General features: G+C 35.4%; 1 protein-coding gene across 2 annotated transcripts; it reads right to left on the bottom strand.

Moving 5' to 3' along the window:
* Window positions 1-3,988: 3,988 nt before the first annotated feature.
* CDPMEK (4-(cytidine 5'-phospho)-2-C-methyl-D-erithritol kinase) lies at window positions 3,989-9,916 on the bottom strand. Of its 2 annotated transcripts, none has more exons than XR_015892140.1 (11): window positions 8,947-9,587; window positions 8,633-8,728; window positions 8,495-8,563; window positions 8,278-8,382; window positions 8,131-8,187; window positions 7,793-7,993; window positions 7,244-7,336; window positions 7,066-7,165; window positions 6,632-6,731; window positions 4,969-5,510; window positions 3,989-4,806 (listed from the first exon to the last, which is right to left on the bottom strand). XR_015892140.1 is itself a non-coding variant. In XM_021107918.2 (11 exons), exons 1-11 carry the CDS (start codon window positions 9,133-9,135, stop codon window positions 4,175-4,177), a joined length of 1,188 nt encoding a protein of 395 aa, XP_020963577.2. In that variant the 5' UTR covers window positions 9,136-9,916; the 3' UTR covers window positions 3,989-4,174. The 2 variants fall into 2 exon arrangements, 1 of the variants encoding a protein (XP_020963577.2); XM_021107918.2 differs by having other exon boundaries at window positions 3,989-4,266; window positions 5,425-5,510; window positions 8,947-9,916.
* Between the last annotated feature and the right edge of the window lie 11,243 nt (window positions 9,917-21,159).

Here is a 21,159-nt window from a genome sequence, read left to right as displayed (position 1 = left end):
ATAAACTAAGACAAGAAAGGGTATACTAATATTTAATTGAATGATTAAGGAAAAATGGTCCCACACTGAGAATGAAAGGAATTAATATAAGTCATAATTCTGAAAACCTTAAAACAATGGTTTAGAAACATTAAGATTTTAGAATGAACGCCATTTTAGATGGTATGCCTGGCAAGGTTAGCGGTTTCATCTCACTTGCCCAATTCGTTGATTGTAAGTGGTCGCCCATAGATTGCACATTGTTTCCCAATTGTTAGCATATTTTACCGTTAAGCTCTGTAATGATTGTCGGTTGTCAGAATGTACGTGGCTTTAATCCATTACACACGTATGCATAATGTACACAGTTGAGAAGCCATATCTGGTCTTGGTCACGAATAATATCAGGTTGCGAGTAGTGAACCGACATGTGAATCCATGGCCCGCATAGAGCGTAAAACAGACATGCATCATATTGCTGCATATTCTTTGTGATTGTTTTCTGTGACTTGCTTGTGTCTGTTTGTTACCACAGTGAGATTCTGTAAGAAACTATAGTAAATGATATAGAAAGAGACTGAGATTGTACTAGACTCAAAGAAATTAAAATTGTAGATTAAAGTAGACTAAGATTGTACTAGACTAAAGGAGACTAAGATTGTCCTAGATTGAAAGTGACAAAGACTGTAAACCTAGGTTTAGACTAGTAAAAATGTGATAGCCCAACATAGAGATGTAACCTTAAGCCAATAGACAAATTGACCCCTTTCTCCTTAGTACCCTGTTGGGAACTATAGATTCTTACCCTCTCCCCCCCCCCCTTCCATTCACTGTACCTATAAGTGGCACCATCGGTGATGAACATTGTCGTTTCCTAGGGATGACCTAAAGTATGGAAGTATGCTCGTCTATGGCGAACTCATATTTATATGCAACCCCATAGGACATACCACTCTTTCTTCCGCTTCATACCCTTTCTCTTGCTAAGATTCACCCTAAGGTTCTTCATCGTCCATCCTCGCCATAGTAGGAATAGAGTATTCGTCAGAGTTCTGACCATAGTGCCAGCCAAAACCACAGTCATTTTACAGTCTTAACGACGGGGATTGCTCCAACAATTCCATTAGTATTTCGAAAGCTCTGACAAACCCCCATGAGTTCGGATGCAACTGCGTTGGAGCGTAGTTCAACCAATACAAAATGCCACACTGAAATTCTGAGAAGCGCAATCTTACACCTAATTCCATCAACAAACAGCCATACAAATAAAAATAAGGCCAATCACTCAACCTTTCACACACACGATCATTCTCACCACACGGCAAAACCTTTATGTTTATTTGGCTACCTTCCCTGACCCAAACATTTGAACCTAACACCTTCACCGACTTGATGTCATTAAACCGAGACACGTAACTCGTCACATTGTCATTCACCCAAGAACAGGACCCCTCTCATCAATCTCTACTTTCACTTTTCCCATAGTACTACTGCTAAGTGAAAACCAGAAAGAAAGACAAACCAAATAGACAAAAGACTCACCTTTCTTACTCATGTTGAAGACAAATAGGGGTGTTAAATTTTTTCTTCTTTGAGACTTCAACAAATATCCACTTGGGGAAAAGGACACTCTTTAATACCAACGTGGGAAGCCAAAACGGTTGTGTCCAATCAAGCATTTTTAATCTAAGGCATTGATTCCATAACTTTCAAAAAATCTATTCATCACACGATGAGGGGTTCACCGAAAGTCACGCCACGAATCACATCCATCACATCATAATGGGCGCATGAAACTAGGCAACATTTAAACTATAATTAATGGCTAAACTTTTCACATTCTCCAAATGAATTAGGACGAGTTTGGGGATGAGACACTCTACTACACACCACAAGACATTGCCGAGGTACAATCAACAAAGTTTTCCTGCTTCCTTCAAGACAGGTCAAGCTTGGGGCTATGATGAGTACCTAATACCTCGGCAATCAAATTCGAAAAGCTCGAACACGTAAGACATAATTCACAGCACGATAAGCAAAACGATATAAATCCAAAACCCATGTAGCGAGATGCTCGGAAAAACCAAGGATCTCGGCAAAACTCAAAACTAACACAACAGACTTCCACTCTATATAAGAAACAACAAACAACACACCAAGACACGACACTTCTCTACAGTTCACCTCATTTACTTTAGCTTATCTTTTCTTTATAATAAAAATTTTCTTCTGACTTGAGCGTCTGAGTATCTTTTGCAGGTGTTCCCACCCGTGGTGCTTAAATTCCAGCCGATGTATAGCTCTCTCTGTAAAAGAAGCTTACTGAAGTCGGAATTGCTATAACTCGGCAAGATCATCATGAACGGAACAATTATTATAAAAAAAACTTGTATTTATTGTATCAAAATTTCTATATTACTCATCAATAAATTTCTATTTTTTCTTCTAATATTTCTCTTTAAAAATTGTGTTTTTCTTCAAAAAAAAAATTGTGTTTATCATAAAAAAATTGTCTATGTTTATCATTAATACATTTATATTTTTTTTCTATTATTCTTCAAAAAATTATATTTACCTTCAATAAATTTATTTTTCATCAAAAAAGTTTTGTGCTCATCATTAATAAATTTCTTTGTTTCCTTCCAAGTTTTATCTTAAATAAATTTTATCTTTATAGAATTTATCTATCGTGCCTTAAGAGCACATGTTTAAGTTTACAAACTAAAAAATTTTTTATTGAAAATATAAAAAATTTAGTTTTCAATGCATTTGTTTTACATTCATTAATGAAAATATTTAAAACTTTCTGTGTTTTCATCATATTTTTCTCTTAAAAAATTTGTCTTTACTTTTGAACAACCTATGTGTTTGGCATAAAAAAAAATTTGAATTTATTGCCGTAAAATTTGGTATTTCATTTCTATCTTACTCATTAACAAGTTATCATTACAGTTAAGAAATTTCTATATTTATAAAAAAATTTCTGTTTTATTTATATTTTTCTCTTCAAAAAGTTATATTTACATTTAAATAATTTGTCTTTATAGTCAATAAACTTTTAACTTCATTCTCAGTAGGGGTGTTCATAGATCGGATCTGATCCGCATATCCGCAGTATTTATTCAAATCCGATCCGAAAATTGCGAATATGAATCCGATCCACAAAATTATCGGATCCGATCCGCACACTAATAGGATCAGATTGCGGATTTATCCGCGTATCCGCAAAAATAATAAATAAATATTTTTTTTATATTTTATTTCAACTAATAATTATCATATGTTGTATTATTTTATTTTTATTATTTAAAAATATGTTTAATATTATTTTAAAAGTAAACATGTTTAAAAGAGTAGAAAAGAGTAGAGAAAGAGATTTTATTGATTTTTTAAATAAAAAAAGCTTTTAAAAAGTATTTATGTTTTGCGGATATATCCGACATCTAATCCACAGATCAGATCCAACAAAAAAAAACTGCGGATATTGAATCCTATCCGATCTGATAATTTTAGTGCGAATCAAATCAAAATTTTGGCCATATCCGATCCGATCCGAGTTCATCCCTAATTGTTAGTAAATCTTTCTATTTCATTCCCGTGTTACTTTTTAATTTATAGTGACAATTTTAATATTTTTCATCAATAAATTTATATAATTTTTTATATGTTTTTCATAAAAGTTTATGTTTACTTTCAAAAAGTTCGATATTTATCATTGATATTTTTTTCATTTTCTAAACTTTTTCTTCAAAAAATGTATTTTACTTCTAAAAAATGTCTTTATCTTCGATAAATTTGTGTTTTGTTATCTATTCTTTCATCTTTTTTTCCTTGTATTTCTCTTCTTTATTTTTCATCTTCATAAAGTTTTTTAAAATATATAAATACCCTACAATCGAACAAAGAAAGATTCACAAGAAAGAAAAAAATATATTAAAAAAAGAATGAACTAGTGATAAAAGATTAAAAAGAACATGTGACAGAATTTGGTTGGTCTTAGTTACAAACATTTCTAAAAAGCTATTTTAATATAAAGTATGTTAACTCGTGTCTTAATATTATAGCCAATTAAAGAAAATAACACCTTAATAAATGTATATTAGATTTTATTTTAGGCTTGCATTATTTTTATTCCATGAAAAATGAGATCATAACACAACATTGTACCATCTTATTATCTTACAGAAAATATAGCTTAAACAGTTTCGGAAACACAAGGAGAGGCGGCAGGACTTGAAGAGGGCTCTCGGTACCACTCGTTTGCTTCTCGTGTGAGAAAATAAGCTTCTGCAATCAGAAAAAATAAAAAATAAAATAAAAATAAAAGAAAGAATGAAAAATCCACACCGGAATCAATTCTATGATTGGAGGTGTCAGCCCAGTTCAAATTCATTTAACAGACAAACTTTCTCCCAACCCTCCGCCTCCTCTTTTCTCCCTCTTTTTGATAGAAGAACATCAATAAAAGCAAGAGAAGAAAAAGGGAGGAGGATCAAAAGGGAGGAGGATCACGAGCAAGAAACTGTCTATGAAATATAGCTTACCAATCTCACAGATCAAACTCTTCTAAAGTGAGGAAATTGGTAAAGTGAGAAATCATTCTTGAATTTTGATGATGAGATTCACATACAATGGAAGTTACAAATTTAACTATGATTAGATCCTCACTTTATCACTTAAACAATTTTTTTACTTTAGAGATTCAAATTAGAATCTCACATGATTGAGATGGAAAGTCCTCCGAAAAGATCAGAAGCTTCACACATGGGCCTAACAATGTTCATTCAAGATACCTTAACAGCAAAGTACTGCCTTGTTCACGGTTTGCTATGAACTTAATGCTATCCTAATACTTATTATAACTACGCTAACTGTTCGTATCAATAAACGTAACTGAGATATTCAATCAAGTTCTTCAAAGTACAAAGGTCTAAGGCCAACAGACGACATCATAAGAACAACTGTAGTGGAGTGCTTTTGAAGTATTACTTTTGATATTTACAAAAAATGAACTGATTTAAAATTGAAATTTGCATCGAAATTAATAGATAAAATGAAACCATTCTCACTTTAGAAAAACAGTATCATCTTGATAGAGAACTAATAAAATTTTGCCACTTGTATAACTATCTGGGTGGAATGATTAAAAATAATATAAAATTCAAATTGAAAATTGAAACTAAGCATTGGAGTGACAAATCTCACATTTAGTTTCAAATAATTATTTATGACATATGGTCCCACAAATGCTCATATAGCATCTTGTGGAACCCAAAATGAAATTGAAATAAAAACTAGCATTGGAATTGCTCTAGAAACCAACCCCAAAAGACATTTTCTAAATTCTAAACCATTTTAATTTAGCTACTAGGTATGAAGTATGGGATAGCGGCTTCAAAAGAAGACCAAGGAACTTATTTTTCAAGCCAATTGATTGAGGTTTACCTGACAAGAAGACATCCTTGTATTCATCATCATCATAAACAAATTGTGGAGGATCAGCTGAACCAACACCGACAATAGTGCTTCCACTGCATGACATGAATTGAGAGAAAACATATAAGATGTGTAATTGCATATTTTAAAAAGAGCAAAAGAAATACTTTGGACTACTGCAAGAAAAGAATACGAAGGAAAGTGTCATTTGTGATTTCAGCACAAGGAATATATTTAAGAACATGGAAGAGTACTAAAAACTCATTCTTTCATAAATTACTCATCCTTCAATAGAATTAAAAGTCTAGAACTATGCTATAATATATCAAATTTGATAATTCATTATAACCACTAGTGTTTATCGAAAAATCACTACTAAGGAAATCCATGGAACAATCTACCATGCCACACTAAGAGAGAGATGTCAAAGCCTCTAAACTTCTAGTTGTACCATGTGCTTGATTAACTTTAGCTGACAAATATTTTTTTTTAAAGAGTAATGCTAGGGAGACAACTGTTTTCAGTCATGAGCCAACATTTTTTAAATTATTTTGTTTATCTTAAATTTTAGACTCTAAATCATAAACCTTTAACCCAAAATCTTAAATTATAAACCCAAAATCCTCAAAAAAAAAAAAAAAAAAAAAAAAAAAAGAGAATTTTTAGAATTAAAAAGGAAAAGTTGACTAATGTTGGCTAATTAAAAATGATCCCTATACTCTCTTTTTGAAAAAATTAGATATCATCCATTGGAAAAACAACAACAACAACAATAATAATGATGATGATGAAAACAATAAAACAATAATAATAATAACAATAAACCAAAGCTGCCAAACCATCAGGCTAAGGTGATGTGGGAGGCTTCTAAATCATCCAAGTCATCTAACCATAAGGATTCATAGGAACTTCAAGTGAAAGAATAATGATGTAAATTTTATTTCCAATAATAATATGTTTATACATTTGCCCCCATAAAAAATGAAGTAACTAGAATAAACTTCAACACCATAGCAGGCTTGTTTCACAGAATATTTGAGCATTGTTTAGTCCTTAATTGAGTAGTACATGTAGAAACACAAACCAAGAGAGAGAAAAGAAACAGAGACAGTATTTAACTTTGCTCCATAAAGTTGTACCTTTTTTAACTTCCAAAGAAAAAATGGCAGAATGAATGAAGAATACAAGGTTGTCAAGGTATTTTAACTGTTTTTACCTTCCTGACATAAAAACAGCATCATGTTCTCCACGGCTAGCTGCAATGATCCGCTGTTTCAATCGCTTGAGAGATGGGAGAACTTCAAAAGCAGGAATTTCTACAGATGAAAAACAAGGAAAAGTATACTATAAATCAAATGAAAACATAAAGGCTTTCTAATTCATCAGAACAGTACAGTAAAAAATCTGGATTATATTCTAATGTGATACATATGGATCAGTATCTACAATGTTAGAAGGATTGATTTGCAAGAGATAGGAGCCATACAAGATATTTCATGGTAAGTTGCACATTCAAGTATATCATGAGAATAAAAGATCAATCAAATTCACACTAGAAACCTCACAGGAATTGTATATAAAGTGTGTTTTCAAGAAGATTTTATCAAAACCAGAGTGAATAAAGTTAAAAAGAGAAGAAAATAAACAAACCTAAATCATTGATACAAACATCTTGTGATATCCCATTCCTTTTAATATTCTCTAGCAATATTAAAGGATCAACATTACTGGTCTGGTCCAACCGTAGCCGCTGTATCATTCGAAGAAAAAATTACTGATTATGAGAAAGGAGGGAAAAGTTGTGTTCTTATTCTAAAAATTCAAATACCTTGTAGACTTCTGCAGTTGAACAGGCCTCTTGGGGCTTTATGAGAACCATTGGAATGTCCAAAGATAGTGGTGGAGCTATATTCTGAACTATCTGTACAGTTTAAATGAAAAAGAAAATTTACGGTATAATGATAAAAGAAATTCATGTAATCCAACTGCCTGCGAAATTAAATATAATAGTCGAATGCCTTGACCTTTCAATGGTTACGGGAACATAAACCCTTCCCATTCATGACAAAATGATCTAATATCCATCTAGCAATAAACTTCAGGTTTCAAGTAAAAGGATCAATCAAGTTTCAATTCTTGGTCCACTTGTGTTTATTATACATAACAATAAAAACTTTCACGAACAATGAATGACTATCGAATCCAATATAATGATGCTATGCCTTTGATATTCTACCCATTAGGAACTTATCAACAGATCACATATTACTAAAACGCAGCAAAGATTGAGTACCCATAAATAAATACGAAACGACATATTAGAAGTACATCTCAAAGTTTTTTGTCAAATCTAATAATGAGGAAGGTTAGGACTGACCTCACCTCGACCGCTGCAATAGGCTGCTCCTTGAGAGAAAAAGAAAGGAATATCCGAACCAATCTCACTCGACCATTCTTGGAGTTCCTTCTCAGTGGCAAGACAACCGCTGAACTGATTCGCTGCCCATAATGCAGTTGCAGCATTGCTACTTCCACCTCCAAGCCCAGCCCCTGTGGGTACCCGCTTATCAAGATGAATCTGACAATATCATAAATATAAACAATATACATTAAATCTCATCAAAATTAGAAATCCAAACAATAATAAAAAGTATGAACCTTTCTTATTCAAATATGATAAAAATTTGGAGAAGAAAATAGCATTGTTGTTCATACCCAGAAGAAGTTATCACTTCCCGTTTTCTTCCTGTAAAGATTGAGCGCCTTAATAATCTACAGAAAAAGAACATTTGCATTACATTCACTGAAAGAAACTGGATAAAAAAAATCATAGATGGAAAACAAAAGTTCGCGATGAATTACCAAATTTCTATCATCAAGGGGCACCCCAGACACATTCGTCGAGAGACGGTCCGTAGTTTTTGATGGTGACAAAGAGAACTTGATTATATCACCTAGACTTATCACCTGAAGATTTCAAAGTGGTAAAAAAAAGTTATAGACATATGATCAACAATTAAACAAAAAATTGTAGAATTGAACTAAATGTATTAACCAAAATGAGATTGTATTAACTAACATGGAACAGGGAAGCCAAATCATGATACCCATCTTCCCTTTTGTTGGTTATTCTCAAGAAAATATTTATCTGCATAAAAGGAATCATCAATACAAGCAAACAAATTTTGGAATGATCTCTGAGCAACAGAATGGTTACCTTGCATGGAGAGAATAAAGTAAGTCTTGAAAATGGAGCATCTTTGTCCACTTCATCTGCTAATTTGTTTATCCTTCCCTCAGGGTCATACTCAATCTAATTAATATTCACCAAATCACAACTAATTTTATATCAGCTCCCAAAAATAGAAAAGAGAAAAACAATGACAACAACAACAAGAACAGCAACAGCGAAATTCAAAAGATAGCACGCCAAAGTAAAACTACAAAAAGAAACTGAAATTAAAATGTCATTCAACAAAATAACCATAAAACTTCAAGCCAAGGGATAATAACTAGGATGAGAAAACAAACCTCTACTTGCTTCCTTGAAGTGTTGGAATCAGAAACCATGGCTCTAACCAAGTGGGGTCTTTGGAAATGAAGCTTTGAGTGGAAATTGGATGACCCATATGGCTTGAATCGAGGTAAATGGCTGCTTCTGAAGGAACTTCGAGAAGAGGGAAAGAGATGACTACTGCAGAGAAACTGGGTAGAAGCCATGGATTCAATTTATGTGTAACAAAAAGATTTCCCAGACGAAGAAGAAGCAGCAGAAGCCAGTTGAACCAGCAGAAGCAGAAGCCAGAAGAAGCAACCGAAACAGAAGAAGAAACCAGTGGAACAAAGGAACACTGGAACAGAGACGATGAACAGGAGACTGGTGAAACGACGAGGAGGCGAGCGATAGGAAGCGAGGAGCGTGACCGAGGAAGAGACGAGAGCGACGAGGAAGAGAAGAGCACGACCGAGGAACGTCAGCGGCGAGCAACCTCCTGCGTGGCGGCGCAGAGCATGAACGAGGACGATGGTGGTGTTTGGTGACGGTGAGACGGTGCGTTGGAGAGGAAGTGAGATGAGATTGGGTCTGAGGTAGTCTGGTAGTGAGCGCCAAATGAACGAGATTGTTGACTGCTAAATGAGTTGATTGATTCACCCATTCTTTTTTTCAATATAAAACTTTTCTCGGTAGTAGGTGCAATTTATGTAGTAATCTAACCCACAAAGATGATGTGTTAGTTGGTAATTGAAGATAAACGAACATCTCATAAGCCATAAGTCACATCTTCGTTTCCCGTCAAACCCTTTGACTTCTCTATTGCCGAGAAAGCACACAAATTAATAAGGTTATGAAAATTGAAAACCCAAACCGATCCAATTATCAAATTAAAAATTTATCCGGCTGAATCCACAAGTGGACCAATAGTTCAATTTTGAAAAAAATTTCCAAAATTGCAACTGGGTTCAAACCTAGGGCTTTCAAGTTCAAAGGTATTTAAATCCCTTATTTTTACTACTTGGCCAAAATTATTTGAGTTAGTTTTAGGTCTAATTACGAAAAGGAAAAGTATTAAGGACCAAGAAACAATCAGTCAAGTTGTGACAACAATAATTAATAATTATTTTTGTTATTAAAATTAATAGGTTAATAATAAACATTAATTAAGAATTTCAAAAATAAGGATTGTTCAAAATCAGCAACTTCATATTCAATTCAAGTTCCAAATCTAGACCCGGGATCAAACCTAACCCCTCTGCAGGTATCATTATTGTCGTCGTGCCTGCGTCGTTACTATGCTGCCGCGAAGACTGATCAAAAACACTTTCACTAGAAGACACATGCATAAGGAGGCACATCTAGGAGACACATCTACAAAGACACTTTCATTAGACACAGTTATAAAAAAGACACGGCTCAATTAGAAAGACACCTCCATTAGAAGTCCGGCGCAACGTGCGTCGAGGCCGAGCACGGGAGAGGCAGTGTCAGGCGGTCCAGCAGAGAAGACGACGCAACTTCAATGGAGCAGTGACGGTGACCTTCGTGTGGAGTGGCAGAGGTAGCGCTGAGCTGTTTGCCGACGGAAGACCATTGTTGATGCCGATGGAAGCTCGCCAACGGAAGTTATCAAGGTTGACAGTGCGGTGCCGACGTCATCGAGTTGCGGAGATAGAGTCGGCATGTGACAAAGGTCCGCGATGCATCACTGTGGGATGGTTGTTCAGCGACAGGATGGAGATGGAAAGGATACGCACGGCGCTAGAAAAAAAAAAGGAGGTAATGCCAATTTGGTCCCTAAAATTCCTAACTCGCTTCAGATTAGTCCTCCATTTTTTAAAATGACCAAATAAGTCCTCCACTCTCAGAATCGTGAATCCCCCTTGGTCCAAAAGTTAAGAGACGTTTTAACAGCACTGAGGTGTATAGTTAAGTGTCAAGTTGGCACTTAACTGTACGTTGATGTGAACGCACAATGAGTTCAACTCAAATTGGTGTCCCAAATTTGATTAAAATACCCAAATTGATCCATTCACACTTATAAAACCCTAACCCCCAAATGTTCATCTTTGTTCTTCGTCCCTACTCCTCTCCTCCTCGCTGTTGTTCATCTTTGTTCTTCGTCTCCACTCTTCTCTTTCTCGTTGTTGTTTTTCATCTTGTGAAGCTCTAAAAAGTCGCTCTTTTGGGTGAGACATGATGGGCGGTGGTGATAAAAGTCAAGGAAGCTCAAGTAAGAATAACTCCAATGGGAGAAACTACAATAACTAGAAAATTCGAACCAGGGGGTAAGAACGTTGTATTCTTCAGTTGTGGGTTGCGTATGGTGATTAAGTACTCAGCGACGCCAGAGAATCCAAGAAGACATTTTCATGGGTGTCCCAACTATGAGGTAAAATTTTGTATTTAATGGAATTGTTAAGTTGATACGGGTTTAAAGGGATGATTTGGTGATCGTTAATTCAATGTTTCTTTTTGCATTATTGTAGTTTGGAGTTCACTGTAATTTCTTTCGTTGGGCTGATGGATATGAAGAATAAGGTGTAGTTCAGGTTGCACAAGATGTTTTTAATGAACTCAATTGGAGAATGGAATCTTTAAAGAGTAGTATTAGCACATTGAAGATGTTGATGTTGCTACTGTTTTGTATTGTAATAACTATTGTGTTTGGTTTTGGTATTTGTTTATTTTGGTTTTTAGTTAAAAAATAGCTAAAGTGTAAGTGTGTCCATGATCATTATGTAATAATTTATGATTATAAATGAATGAAGTTAAGTTTTTCTCAACTTTGTATCTCATTAACCTGGATATTAACCTGAATGAAGGATAATGTAATGACAAAATAAAGCTAATAAATATACATCTTTAACTAAACCAACTTGTAATATATTATTATAATTATAATAACCATGACAATAGTGTTGTCTTAACAAAAGCACATAATAATGACAATTATGCAACAACATAGTGCAAAATATAAAATATAAACTAGGCTAAAAGTTTATAGCTAGGGTCATACCACCATGAACAAACACTAACAAAATACAAGTTCATACTTAATCCATCACAACGCAAATTAAAAGCAACAACACCAAATTGTTCTGACTATCATAAAGTAACAACTAAAGTCTTCATGACATCATCAAGCTTTCTTTCTTGATGCCTTAAATCCAGGTGTTGGAACAAACTTCAACAAAGCTTCCATCTTTTTAGATGTTCCTGCACTTGCTCCTTCCATTGTCTCACTTAAAACCACATCAGCAACACCAAAATTTGACTTTAGAGAACTGGCTGCATCAATAGATGACTTGACAATTGGAAGTTTGTTTCGCCTAGTTATCTTTCACTTGGGCAACTGTCAATTATAACAATAAGAATCAACCACAATACTAATATTTACAATATTAATAGTAATAATTGATCATAATACTCAATAAAATTGTTCAAATTGTGGCTTGTAAATAATTTTAGTAACATAAATTACCTTAGCAGCACCTTGAGCAACAACTCCTTGAACAACAATATACCTTGAGCAGCAGCAGCACCTTCTACAACAGTACCTTGTTGGGCACTAACTTCATTACCAACTTGATTATCAACTTGAGCATTTTGTGGGGCTTTTTCACAAGCTTCATCATCAGCTTGTTCTGCAGCTGTTGCTGCCTCCTCTGCCTTTAGCATTTTTGCAACTTCGCACCCTCTTGTAGTGTGACCAACATCGCCACAAGTTCCACAAGTGAACTTGCCATATTGCCTCTTTAATTTTGTGGACTTTCTCTCTTGACTGCCTCCAACAGGGACGTCATGTGCATCCTTCTTTCTTGCATAAAGCTTTGGTCTCCCACGTGATTTTGGTCTTGCCGGGGTAAGCAGTGAGAGTACTCAGACTTGTCCCACATCTCTTCTCCTCTTATCGGGTTGATATGAAACTCATATGTCTTATTGTAAGATCACATTATCAACCATGCATGAACATAGTTCTCAGGCCGATCATTCATATATGCAATAGCTGCGATGGCATGACGACAAGGTAATCCTAAAAGGAAGATAATTAAGTGAATATGTTGCAGTATTTAGAAAAATAAATCAAAAAAATCTACAGGTCTATTACCTAATAGCTGCCATGACCTGCAACTGCATGTGTGATTTCCCAAATCAACTACCACGTTGTGCGGCTCACCATGAACTTCAAACATGACTTCCGTAGCATCACCAGACCACATAGGTGTTTGGTATCTGCTGAAATATCTCTCCTTGCAAGCCTACTTTGTTGTATGGGAGGTAAATGTCCAATATGACTGGCTAGCTTGAGTTTATTTCTGGCCATGTGTAACACCTTAACTTTTAGCACCTCATGATCGCACTAAAGGTCCGGGTATTACCTGACTTTACTCCTTGAATTTCATACTTTATTTATTTAATATTGAGCCTCTACATGTTAACTTGTTGAGGCTCAATATTAAATAAATAAAGTATGAAATTCAAGGAGTAAAGTCAGGTAATGACCGGACCTTTAGTGCGATCATGAGGTGCTAAAAGTTAGGGTGTTACACCATGCTTGTCATGGCAATCCTCCTAACTTCCTCCAGTAGTGTAAGTATTGGCTTTTGTTGAGTTAAGAAATTAACTAACATAATTGATGATGACAAACATTAGATTATTGGGCTAATTACCCAATCAGTTTTGATTATTTTGGTTGAGTGATGCAGGCCAAAAATCAATATATAGCTGCAACCCATTATGGAATAAATTGAACCTGCTGGTGGGCTGTCCAAAGGAAGCCCAAAGAAAACAAAGTAAAGAAATCAAACGGGCTAATTGAATCTAAGCCAACCCAAGCCCGATTTGATATCACTCAAGGCTAATCCCTCCATTTTGCTTCTAAAGCAACGTTCACTTTTTTCTGTCTCGGTCAGAACTCAGAGAAAGAGAGAGAGAGAAAGCTTAGCTCCTAAGCTGTTCACCAAAAAAGCAAGAAAGAGAAGGTTTAGCAAAAAGGTTGAAGTCTAATCACCCACATCAAACTGTATCAAGAGAAGTCAGAAGCTAAAGGTGATTTATTTCCTTCTACATGCATCTCATTTTCTTCTCTTCATCTTCAACTCTCAGCCATTCCAAATTAGGATATATGGGAAAGATGACCTCTGATCAGCATTGCTGTGAATCTATGGTCAAATTTTTGTCTTGGGGACCAAGTGGTAATTCAATGGCTCAGATTTGGCTTACCATTGAAAGACTATTTCTCTTTGCTTTCCTGAGGCTTTTGGTCAAGCAAGAGAAAGTCAGACACAAACTTCTAATTTGGGGATTAACTAAAAAGTGACACGGTGAGTTGGTGAAGCACACAGCTCTAGGGTTGACCTAAGAGAGAGCAACTCAGCAACATACAAGGAGATACAAAAGAAGATTTTTCATTCTTCAGAAGTCAAGGAGAGATAACTAGTGTTTTGAGGTTTATGTTCTGAGAAGAGTTCTCTGAAGAAGTTCATCAACTTGGACAGTGCTTCCCAGTCAAAGGAGCATTTCGCCAGAATGAGGAACTAAATCAGAGGCAAGCAAATCTGGTTCATCACATAGCAAAAAGGCTGTTGAATCATTAATCTCCTTCATATTTTACAGATTGTAATTTTCTTTTTAATGTTTATCTTTCTGTAATTTCTTGAGGTAAAAGGCTGAATGAAAGAGTCATTGAAAAAGCCTAAGAGTGGAAAGAGGCAGAGAGATACACTTGAGTGAAAAGCCTAGAGTTATTTCATATTTCTTTATGTTGAGTCTGTGTCTTGTATCTTGTACCTGTGAGGTACCCCTTTCTTAGTTGGGTTAGCACTAAGAGTGAAGAGTTATAGGGGTGTCCACAGATCGGATCGGATCGGATATGATATCCGCGCTTTTTAATGCCGGATCTGATCCGATCTGATCTGCAAATGTGCGGATCGGATCGGATCGGATATCGGATATATCCGCATGATTAAACTTTCTCTTTTTAATCATATTTCTATGTAAAAATATTCAATAAATATTTTTTTCATACTTTTAAACTTATTTATTCCGAAAATATTTTTAATCAAACTCTTTCTAAATAACAAAAATAAAATAATACAATATATGAATAATAATTACTAACTAAAACATACAAACAAGTAAATATAATACCAAACATATATATATATATATATATATATATATATATATATATATATATATATATATATATTTTAATTATTATTGTGCGGATCTGCGGATCCGCAGATCAGATACGCGGATGTAGAGCAGATATCCGCGATCCGATCAATTTGCGGATCGGATCATATCCGCAATTTTTGGATTAGATGCGGATATTTACCTCGGATCTGCAGATACGATCCGATCCATGGACACCCCTAAAGAGTTAAGTATTAGCATAACCAAGTCAAGTTAGGTTAGAACTTGAGTGTGAAAGGATTGTGTCAATCCTGTGGAATTGGTGTATATAATACTTTAACTATAGTGGAAATTCCACCACTGTTGTGGTGGAGACTGGACGTAGATTGCACTGCACAAGGCAACCGAACCAGGATACATGATGGTGTCACTTCTTTCTTCCCTGCTCTGTTCTGTTTTCTGATATTCATGAGACAAAATGAAATTGTCTCATAAATCTTTCGCTGCTGAGTTCAAACAGATTCAGACTGAAAGTTTGGTTTAAAGGGTTAATATATTTAAGTTGAAAGAATGTCATAGATTCAACCCCCCTTTTCTAAGCCTTCTACAACCTTCAGCTTTGATCTGTATGGCTTAGTGGCTGAGTTGAAGACTTCACACATGTTGTTGCATATATTGTCGTTCTTTGAGGTGTCTTTGTAGTGCGCTCTGGTCTAGGATTGTCTGGGGATCTTGTCCAGATACTCCCACGCCTTCACATTGATAATCTTGAGGGTTTGCATGATTTTGTTAAACTCTAGAGCTGTCTGTGCTCTAACACATGCCCACAATAATGATTTCAGGTGCTTGTTCTTCCATCGCTTTTGGAAGTTATGCCACAAGTGCCATTCACAAAATCTGCGATGCACATTGGGCATAACCTCTTGCAGTACCGGTATGAGTCCCTGCAATTCACAAGTGGCAATGGTAACAGTTCAGAATAACCATGAGAATGGTACTAGTTCAGAATTCACAAGTTCCTAATACTCAAAATATACCCTAACTATACATTCATTAAATCCAAATAGTCCCTAACAGAACCATCATTAAATCTAAACAATTCAATATATCATATATTGTGTTTCTATATAGTACATTATACGTACCTTTTGCATGTCACTCATGAAACACCAGTTATGCTCCTGATAGAAACCGATGTCTTCATGTAAAAGTTCCAAGAACCACTTCCAAGTTGTTTTCTCAACAGGAACAATAGCCCATGCTATGGGGTAGATGTGATTGTTTGCATCTTGCACCACGGCACACATTAGCCATCCTCCATAGGAAGTCTTTAGAAACGCTGCATCCAAACCAATCAAGGGTCTACATCTGTGCACAAACCCTTGCTTGCAACCATGAAGACACATAAAAATTCTGAAAGATAGGGTCTCCCTCAGTTGTGCATTTACACCTAGTTTCACAGTAGATCCTGGATTTGACCTCAACAACTCCTCTGCATAATCCTTAAGCTTGGCATACTGGGCTGCTTCATCACCTCTCACAATCTTCCTAGCATCTCCTAAAGATCTTGTAATGTTAGTCCTAGACAATTGAACTCCAGTTTTTCTCTTGAAATAGTCAAATACCTCACAATGCCTAAAAGTAGGTTGCTTCCTTACCTTTTTTATTAGGATTTCAGTAACCCATTTTTTAGTTGTACACCTATTTTTTGTTTTTCTCTCACACGTATGGTCATCATTAAATGTCTTAATCTGCCTGCACGCATGCCTTTTGTTATAAGAACAATAGACTAACTAAGGACACTCTTCATTTTTACAAACAACTCTAGCTCTAGTAGTGTTATTCTTTGAATACCTTACTCCTCTTCCCTCTTGTAAAGTATAATTTGTAACAGCCCTTTTGAAAGCTTTCCTAGTTGTAAATTCCATCTCTAATTTCAACCTGACATGGCCAAACTTGGCAGCATCATTGAAAATTGGATTCACAACTAGGTTTGCCTCGTCATTGATGCGTGAGCATCTTTCCTATCTTTTCCTAGTGAAATTGCATTCAATTTGTGGGGTTTAATCAAGAATTAATTATCTTTTAGCCACTATGGATGCTACTTTGAGTCTTGTGCAATTCTGTTTATTTTAGGTAGCATTCGAATGGATTTGATGAGTTTCTGCAGAGAAAGAGAAGAAACCAAGGAGCTGACCAGTGAGGAGCGATGCGTGCGCGTGCCTAACGCGTACGCGTGATTCGGAGCTGTCCATGGCGACGCATGCGCGTACCTGACGCGTACGCGTGAAAAGCGAAAGTTCCACAGCGACGCGTGTGCATACCTGACGCGTACACGTGACAAGTGAAGAAGATCATCGACGCGTACGCGTGACATGCGCCACATGCAGAATTCACAGAAAACGCTAGGGGCGATTTCAGGCCGAGCTTCAACCCAATTTTCGGCCCAGAAACACAGACTAGAGCCAGGGAAAGCAGAGACTCAAGGGAGATTCACACAAGAATGGTTATGCCCACTCCAAGTTAGCCGTGGACCTTACGAAGCAAGTGGTCCCTATCCATCAATTGAAGACGTGCTGATTGCTATAATTAATTTTGATTTAAACTTTAATTTTTATTTTAAAAATAGGAAAAGATATTATTTTAGTTTTAGAAAATAAATTTTTAAATTAATTAGGATTAGATATAAAAGGGGATTGGAATTATTCCACTGGGGATTCCAATTAGTTAACATTCAATTCCACCTCAACCAAAATACATTTTATCAGAATCCTTATTTTTCTCTCTGAATCATGAGCAACTAAACCTCCACTGTTAAGGTTAGGAGCTCTGTCTATTGTATGGATTGATTATATTATTTTTCTATTTTAATTCATGTACTGATTTATATTTCAAGAATTGTATTCGTTCTTTATTTTATGAATTTGGGTGCAACGGAAGTATGACCCTCTTTCTAATTGAGTTCTTGTATAACTTAGAAAAGCTCTTTACTTGAACAGCAGCTTGAAAACAACTTCTCCTAAATTTCTATTTTATCTGAATTTAACGAGATACGTGATATATAATCCTCTTATATTTGGGTAATTAGAATTTTTGTGGCATAATAACTGGAATTAAACTTCACCCCCTAATTAGAATTGATTGACCAAGGAATTGGCGGTTGATGAATTTTAGAGGAGACTATAAAGGTCTAAGGAATTAGGGTCTAGTCACATATAGTTTGCCATGAATTAAATCTTGCATGATTAAAATAGTTAATAAGAAAAGTCAATCCAAAAAATAGATAACTCTGAAGCCTTAACTGTTTCTCCATACTTTATTCCCAACTTATTTATTCGCCTGTCTTTAATTTAATGCTTTTGAACTCTCAACACTATTTTCTGTTTGTCTAACTAAGTAAATCATTTAACCATTGTTGCTTAGTCCATCAATCCTCGTGGGATCGACCCTCACTCACCTGAGGTATTACTTGGTACGATCCGGTGCACTTGTCGATTAGTTTGTGGTTAGAATTTCCGCATCAGTCATCAGAATTTGGGGGAGTCCTCAACTCATCTGACTTCCAAGAATCACCCGAAAATGAACCTGCTTATCAAATTACACTAAACTAAATAAATAACTCTAAACAAATATGTTTTAGCAAATCATAGATTACATTAAACTAAACTACATAAATACAATAAATAAGTCTAAAAAAATATGATTTAGCAAAAGAACATAGAGTACACTAAACTAAATAAATAAAATAACTCCAAATAAATATACTTTAGCAAACTATAGATTACTTTAAACTAAACTAAATAAAATAAAATAAATAAATTCAAACAAATATAATTTAGTAAAATAACATAAAGTACAACGAAATAAATTACCAAGACTCTGTTTACCTGATTCATATCTGGCAGCTTGCTTCTTCCTTTTTTTAGATGTTTCTACCTCAGATTCAGTACTAGATTCTGAAAATTCAGGTGGCAGATGTGGCATGTAAAAGTTATCTTCTGCAGATTCATATGAATCAGATGATTTACCATCAGCCCCAATGATTGGCATTCGAGGTGTCTTCTTGCTAGTAGATCTTATCACAGATTTTCTAGGTGACTTTGTTGAAGTGTTAAATTTAAAGCCACCAAATTTTTTTGTTGGTTTGGTGGTAGAATTTCTCTGAATAGTTTGTGTAATTTTTGTGTTTGCTTTTTTCTGAGTTGGGAGAGTGGGTGTAATCGGATTTGGTTGAGACAATGGCTTAGTGCTTATGGGATTTGGCTGTGATAAGGGCATGATAGTGGGTTGTGGTGTGGGCTATGGTGTGGGCTTGGATGTGGGCTGTGGTGTCGGCTGTGATATGGGCTGTGGTGTAGGCTAGGGTGTTAGAGTCTCTTGCTCAGGAAGGGGAACACAATTGGCTTAGAATTATGTTGGTTTCCTTAACACCATTGTGTTGCTCTAAATCATTCTTGTCACCTCCTCCACCAATACATTCATCATCATCAGACAGTTCCATATGATCTATAAACTCAGGGACAGAGGGACCATGTTCAAAATATATATGGATGACATTACCATTTTGGCGGCAGAGGCTAACCATATCCCTTAGATCCTAGTCCAACTTCAACCTCCTCAAACCGTACTCTAAACCATCTTTAGGATCCAAGTACCAGCAAGCATGAGCTTTATCATAGCCCAACTCCTTGTCGTAACCAGTTATGACAAAAACATCCAGGTAATCTGCATTAACTCTAAGCCATTCACCAGTGCAACTTGATGTGTATACAAATCTACCATCAGAAACTTGGGTCTCGAACCTCCCTCCATGGTGAAAATAAGCCTCAGCCGATCGCTCATCTGAAAAAACACAACAAAATATACCAGAATTCACCATTACATCATTTTCTAATTTTCAAAAAATGTTAAACAATCACATACTAACAAACCATTAACTAACAAACTGTTAACTATGCACTATCACATACATTTAACTTTGTAAGCCAGAATATCACAATAAATTAGCACTATAGTCAAAATAAAAACCCTAAATCTTAGAACACAACCACAAAAAAAATGAATAACATAGAGTACATTCAAAAAAGTTAAATGCAAGTATCAAAATCACAACATATCATGTTAATCACCCAACTAACATCAACACAGTGAAAAAAAAATTAAATCCTTACCGTTCACCGTAGAAAATGTTTGAGGCGGATGATGTTGACAGAAATGATGAGTTTCGCTGATCAAATGAGGGAACAACGGACGACTGTCGGTGAGCCACGACAACGTTGACTTGAGAAAGATGAAGAGGTGATGAGGGTGATGATAACGTATTGCAATTTTTGGTGGGAAGGTAATGGAATGACCATTTGGGAGATTTTTAATTGGGGAGAATAGATTATGAGAGCAAACTAAACGACGTCGTTTAGTTACTGTACACCTCAACGCTGTTAAAATGTCTTTTAACTTTTGGACCAATGGAGATTCACGATTCTCAGAGTGGAGGACTTATTTGGTCATTTTAAAAAGTGGATGATTTATCTTAATTGAGTTGGGAATTTTAGGGATCAAATTAGACAATACCTCGAAATAAAAGGTAAGAAAAAATGGTGAAATATAATTCTAAATTAGGATAAATTTGGGTAATTGAAGTGTGTTTTTTTTTATTTGATAGATTTTGGAGTCCAGTCTATCAAGAATTTGCAGAAATGGACAAAATTTTACTTAGTTACCTAGCAAAATTGTTACGAAAAAGTAGGGGTGTGCATGGGCCGGATGAAACCGGGTTTGATGTGACCCAGATCCGGCCCGAAATATATACCGAGCCTATTTATTAGACCCGAACCCAGCCCTAGACCCGATGAAACCTATACACTTTCGGGCCACGATTATACCGGGTAAAAACCGGGTGAAAACTGGGCCGTTAACATTACGTTACCTTGATACCTTCTTATAAGCTAGCATGTGAAAATATCCAAATTTCCAAGACTCCAACCATTATTTGACATGGTAAAATTCACTTAGAAAAATATAACAAGAACCAACTCTTCTCTAAAATTAAAGTATAACCATAATCAATACTAATATTGTATAATAGCACCAAATATTTAAATCAATAC

The sequence above is a fragment of the Arachis ipaensis genome, chromosome B7 (assembly GCF_059453495.1).
Source record: "Arachis ipaensis isolate K30076 ecotype BB chromosome B7, ASM5945349v1, whole genome shotgun sequence".
NCBI classification, from domain to species: Eukaryota; Viridiplantae; Streptophyta; class Magnoliopsida; order Fabales; family Fabaceae; genus Arachis; species Arachis ipaensis.
Note: the sequence above shows the minus strand (reverse complement) of the source record. Positions and strands in the feature narration are given on the sequence as shown.

What these genes read in the sequence shown, in the direction of transcription:
- CDPMEK (XM_021107918.2), bottom strand. Translation starts at nt 9,135, where the DNA reads ATGGCTTCTACCCAGTTTCTCTGCAGTAGTCATCTCTTTCCCTCTTCT. An exon ending in CTTCAAGGAAGCAAGTAGAG is followed by an intron (nt 8,729 to 8,946) that starts GTTTGTTTTCTC and finishes AATATTAATTAG; the next exon opens with ATTGAGTATGACCCTGAGGG. An exon ending in GAAGTGATAACTTCTTCTGG is followed by an intron (nt 7,994 to 8,130) that starts GTATGAACAACA and finishes TGATATTGTCAG; the next exon opens with ATTCATCTTGATAAGCGGGT.